Source organism: Kryptolebias marmoratus, linkage group LG18 (assembly GCF_001649575.2).
Source record: "Kryptolebias marmoratus isolate JLee-2015 linkage group LG18, ASM164957v2, whole genome shotgun sequence".
In the NCBI taxonomy this organism is placed as follows: domain Eukaryota; kingdom Metazoa; phylum Chordata; class Actinopteri; order Cyprinodontiformes; family Rivulidae; genus Kryptolebias; species Kryptolebias marmoratus.
Window position 1 is genome coordinate 20684513 of NC_051447.1, and position 5797 is coordinate 20690309.

Below are 5797 nucleotides of genomic sequence, written 5' to 3' on the forward strand. Positions count from 1 at the left end.
ACAGGAAGCAGTCAGCTCTTATTGTGACAGTGTACAGGAAGCGGTCAGCTCTTATTGTGGCGGTGTGTGTCTGCAGCACCATCAGCAGCCTCGGCGTTCTCACCGGAGCACAGCTGTTCCCAGCTCTTATTGTGACAGTGCACAGGAAGCAGTCAGCTCTTATTGTGACAGTGTACAGGAAGCGGTCAGCTCTTATTGTGGCGGTGTGTGTCTGCAGCACCATCAGCAGCCTCGGCGTTCTCACCGGAGCACAGCTGTTCCCAGCTCTTATTGTGACAGTGCACAGGAAGCAGTCAGCTCTTATTGTGACAGTGTACAGGAAGCGGTCAGCTCTTATTGTGGCGGTGTGTGTCTGCAGCACCATCAGCAGCCTCGGCGTTCTCACCGGAGCGCAGCTCTTCTCTCTGAACAAGGAGGAGCTGAAGACGGTTTGTCCCGACGACGGAGCGCGAGTCTTCAGTCAGGTGACCGTCCAGAAGGCGGCGCTGGAGGTGAGACATTTCTACTTCCTGTTGAAGCGTTTCCTCTTCGAGTTTGAGAATATAAAATCCAGATACAAATGAAGCTGTTAACATTCATTATTAATGTAGTTGTTTTTGGTATAATTTAAACTCATGAAAGAGAAATGTATTGTTTTTAGTTTAATAAATGAAATCCTGTCAAAATGTTTAGATAGAAAAAAAAACAACTTTATTCCAGAAACATATTGAATATTTAGAAAATAAAACCGTGCTGTACTGAACATTTTACTATTTAATTTTTATTTATAAAACTGAGTTAATAATTAGTTTGATTTTGAAATGATATTCTATTAAACTAAAAGAAAGAAGAATAATGTTTAGAATAATATTTTGTGATTAATTTTGAGATACTCCAAAAATTAAATTTGAATATTTTTTGCTGTAAAATATAAAAAGTCAACCTTATTTTATTTTCTGAGTTTAAATTCTGAATGAATTTAGTCCAAAACTATAGAAATGATTTAATTTCCAGAAAACTGAAAGCCTCCGTTTGCTGACCGAAGAATTCAGACGTTCAAACAAATCTTAATTTAAATCTGAATCCTTTTAATTTCCTGAAATCAGAACAGATGAATAATAAAAGTGATTTTTCTGTTTTTATCTGTTGTTCAGATGTTAGCCCAGCTTCCAGCTTCTGATTGGTTGATTGAAAACGAGCTGCAGCAAACAGAGACGAATCAGATAATTTCACATCCGGTCCACCAGGGGCGCCATCGAGCAGGACGTTACTGAAAAATGTCCCGAAGAAAAACTTTATTATATGTTTGTTAAAATGTTTCATAACTTTTACACATTTATAATTTAAACTAAAGGAAGTAATAATTCAGATTGAAGTTTGATGTTTTTTCGTCGGTTTATGCTACAAATCCCAGAATGCATTGCAGCAGCTAACAGCTGCCTTGCCCGGAGGGAAATGTAGGCTCCGCCCACACTGGGCAGGACTATTGTCTATATGAATATTGACTGAATTCGTCCCTCGACTCAAACTAAGATTTGATTTCTGGCCCCTCCGCCCCCCGGGCTGAACGCTCAGTAGTCCTCAGCTGACCTGCAGGGGGCGCTGTTGTCCTGTGGCGGTCCTGGAGGGGACCAGGACCTCGTCCCTACTTGCTGCAGTCACATTGTTCTTCAGGATCTTCTGTCTTGGTGTGTGGTGTCTGTTTCCCATCTGCAGGTTTTCTTCTGACCCTCCTTTGATCTTCTGGTTGTCTTACAACAATCATTAAGGTATCGTTGCAGATCAGCACCTTCCCGGCTTCGTTCTGTTGGCCAGAACATCTTTAAAGGGACTCCATGTCCCAGAGAACCCACTGGGTTCTAAGGTTTCTACTTAAAGTTTACAGTAAAGAGTCAGATGAAGGCGAGACGAGCTAAAAACTGTTTCTGCTGATTAAAAAACCAAAACTGAAGATCCAAACTTGAAACTCTGAAGTTCTCCTCAAGAGGAGAAGTTCTTGATCTTTTTGAGTGCAGACATGTCCTTTACCTCAGACTCGGTTTGGGGACCAACATGTTCCTTTGGACTCAAGACTTTGACCCGTTTCAACCTAAAGCTGTTGACTTTGACTTGATGAGACACTCGTCTTGGATTTGAATATTCTTTCAGGACCTGAAGGGAAAATCGTCTCTGTAACTTCTGGGTTTTTGGTTTCAGGTTACAGATGAAGAGCATCTAAAAGGACTGATCTGGACAAAGGACTAACTTATTGTCTCTGGGGGATCCTGGGGGGTCTATGGGGGGGGGACTCTTCTACCATTTGACACCAATGTCTCCACCTTCGACCAAAGAGAACCCAGAACATGAAGAGACACAAACCTCTAATTTAGATTTTCGGTTTGGGTTTTGGTGGTCCTGACTTCCACTGGAACTGGGTTCTCCTGATCTGGGACCACCAAGTCTCTTTGACTGGTTTGACTTGGGAACCAGTCAGTCCTCCTAATCCAAGGTTTCCCGGTCCTGGGTATGGACTCGGTAGGACAGAACAGGTTGGTTTCCTACAAGGACCGACTTTTAATCCAAGTCCACAAATTTTCAATCAGGCTGAGGTCGGGACTTTGGGAAGACCAGTTCTGGTTCTTGATCCAGTCAGAAACCAGTTCTGGTTCTTGACCCAGTCAGAAACCAGTTCTGGTTCTTGATCCAGTCAGAAACCAGTTCTGGTTCAGATCCTTGTCCTGTTGGACCAAACTGTGTCGGAGCTTCAGTCGTCCAGCTGTTGGTTTGAGGTGAAGTTGAATTTGGAGGTTGTCCTCCACCATTATTTCATCCACACGGACCACAGCATGATGCTACCACCACCATGCTTGACAGTTTGTACAGTGTTCTGACGAATGAAGCAGAAGTTTGGATCCTGTTGACATGAGGATCGTTCTTCCAAAGATTTACACCAGAAACTGTCAGTTAGGAACAAGGAACCAGGTTCTGGCCATCAGAACCAAGTTTTTATGTCTAAGGTAGCAACAATCCTCCTGCTGTGGCTGTCCATCCTAAACTCCACTTCCTGTTTATCTTGACTCCACCCCCTCCACCATCACCCCTGCACACCCAACCTGTAGAGACCAGGAAGTAGATCTGGTCTTAGGTTTTAGCAGTTAAGATAGAATAAATGTGTTGTTTAAAGAGCTGGTGAATATGAATTATTGGCCTGGTATTTATTAATTAATGTTTTACTTCTTCAGCTGATTGCACAAAGGTCAGAGGTCAGCTGGATGTCAGGTTTATGTTGGCTTAAATCGCTCCAAATAAAACCAGTTTTAGTGTTTCTGTATTGATTCAGTCTGACGTTCCGTCCTGGTTTGGACCTTATGTCCGGCTCAGCAGATGTTTGTGCAACCAGCTGTTAGCCCGTTGTTACCCAGCATGCCTCCTGACTCCAGCAGCTGTAGACATTCTCTTCCAGCATCTCTGAAGGCTTCCTGCTGCTGATGGATGCCTCTGGTTTCAGTTAAAGATTTCCTGCTTAAATCTTCTGGTTTCCAGACGTAAAGAGGCAGGAGCTCCGTAGGATTCTGGCTTTAGAGGCAAAGAGGTCTGAGGGAGACTCTTCAGGGACAACGGGTCCAACAGATCAGGTCCTCCTGAAGCTTATCTGCTGCTTGACAGTTAAACCTGCTAACTTCCTGTTAGCAGGAGTCTGAAACATCACGCAGTCACACACAAGTTTTCTCAGAGACGGCAGTGTTGATGCTTATCAGTCGTTTCTTCGGGATGGGAGGGGCAGTGAGCTTTGATGCATTCAAAGAAGCTGGGAAAAGCTAAACACTCAGTGAATTAGATGCAGGCAGTTAAGAAAAGCTGTTAAAATGTATACTCTATATTCACAATGAAGTTTTGACATGAGGGAGAAATGTAGATATCTGGAATATACTCAGTAAATCACTCAGCTCCTCCTCTGAGGGAAGAGCTAAGGTCCTGACTATTGTAAGCTCCTCTGAGGGAGGAGCTTAAGGTCCTGATTATTGTAAGCTCCTCTGAGGGAGGAGCTAAGGTCCCGACTATTGTAAGCTCCTCTGAGGGAGGAGCTAAGGTCCCGACTATTGTTAGCTCCTCTGAGGGAGGAGCTAAGGTCCCGATTATTGTTAGCTCCTTCTCTGAAGGAGAAGGACACAGGAGCATGAAGACCATCACTAAGAAATGAGTCTGCGTTAGATCGAAGGAGTTTGTTTGTGGTGTGAACACATCAGCTGAAAGCTAACGGTACCAGCTGCTAACAGAAGGTCCGTGAGCTGCAGCAAAGCTGAGGGTCATGAAACGGTTGATCTTCTGGTCGTGGGGTGAATTACAGCCAGGATTCAGAAAATCACTGCGTCCCTGCAAGAGTCTCCTGAGATCAGTTCTGCACTGTGTGTTTGTGTCTGAGCTCTAACCACCCGTTTGTCTCCTCTTCATGTCCTCCATGTCCTCACTGTGTCCAGAAGAGTTCAGGCTCTGAGCTCCAGGAGATCATGAGGAGGCGGCAGGAGAAGCTGGCAGCCAGCACCTGTGATTCCGGGGTGGAGTCGTTTGATGAAGGCAGCACCCACTGAGCTCCACCGGGTTTTATTTTTTTAAATTTTCCAGCCTTGTCCCGCTCTTCATCCTCAGGCGGCGGCGGACCGAGCGGCGTTCGTGGAGATCATGCGTCGCAGGCAGGAACTCCTCAGCTCGTCTCCGTGACCTCTGGACGTCCAGTTAGTTCAAAATCCACTGATTGTTCTCCCACATTTGCCTGAAGTTCACAGGAACATTTCTGGGACTCTCAGCCTCTCAGTGTTAACGTTGGAACGGTGGAACAGGGGATCAGCTCCTCTTTGGGCCTCTCAGGTTTCAGGTCGCAGCGAGAGAATCGTCCTTCAGCGACTGATGGTCCGGAAAACTAAACCCGAGGAGCTCAAAGTGAAGCTGATTTCTGCTGGGGCCCGGCTGGGGCCCGGCGGAGGTCTGGGGGCCACATTTTTGTTGTTTAGTATAAAATGTTTTGTACAAAAATAACTTTTGAACTAACTGATGATTTCTAATAAGAAGAAACTGTTCTGTAGATTTAATTTATGACTGAATGTTTCAATGTTCCGACTGTTTCAGCTGCAGGTGAATCAGACTCCTGCTCTTTTCTCTGACACTAACAATCAAACTGAATGTAGCATTAAGCTCCGCCCACCTTCACAGGTAATCTCAGGAGTCAGCTGATTGGTCGGTGAGCAGAGTGACAACGCTTCATGAGGTTCGGTCAGACATGATGTTCAAAAGAAAAACAGGAAGTTCACCTCAACAAAGTCTGTCGATGTTCTCCGTTAAAAACATTTCACTTTTTTTTTTGTTCTTCAGATTTTTAAAAATCTTTTTCCTGAGCAGGAAAATGTTGACGTTCAGGAGAACAAAAAGAGAAAAACAAAAAAGCTGGATCTGTAGCTGTTTGAAGCTGAATGTTTCTGGGCGTGTTCTGGTCGCATGATGTTGGATCGGTACCGAGCTGAACGCCGTCACTCTGCTGATGAAACACGACTCATCAGAATCAGCAATAATTCTTTTATTTGTTCGATCTTCAGCTGCTTCAACTGACCTGTCAAAATAAAAGCTTGTAGGACGGAGATGTTCTGATGTTCGTGCCGGTCATGAACTCGTTTAGATTTCAACGTTCTGCAGAAGCCAGGGACCAGAAAGGGTTCTGGTTCTGGTTCTGCTCGTTGGACTGATGTTTGTACGTCTGCACTGAAGATTCTGGCTCCAGGTTAAAGGTTCTCCTGATAGTTTCCAGGTGATGCTCGCCTGCTTGTTAAGAGTCAAACATGTTAGAACC

The 5797-nt window shown here is 44.7% G+C and overlaps 1 protein-coding gene across 1 annotated transcript in view; it reads left to right on the forward strand.

Moving 5' to 3' along the window:
- The window catches only part of eps8a (epidermal growth factor receptor pathway substrate 8a), a gene marked incomplete in the record, with an annotated part of 25068 nt that extends 19633 nt beyond the window's left edge, over positions 1 to 5435 (forward strand). The window contains 2 exon segments of the mRNA XM_037981212.1: positions 359 to 491; positions 4437 to 5435. Of these exon segments, the coding sequence (XP_037837140.1) occupies positions 359 to 491; positions 4437 to 4547 (244 nt within the window).
- Between the last annotated feature and the right edge of the window lie 362 nt (positions 5436 to 5797).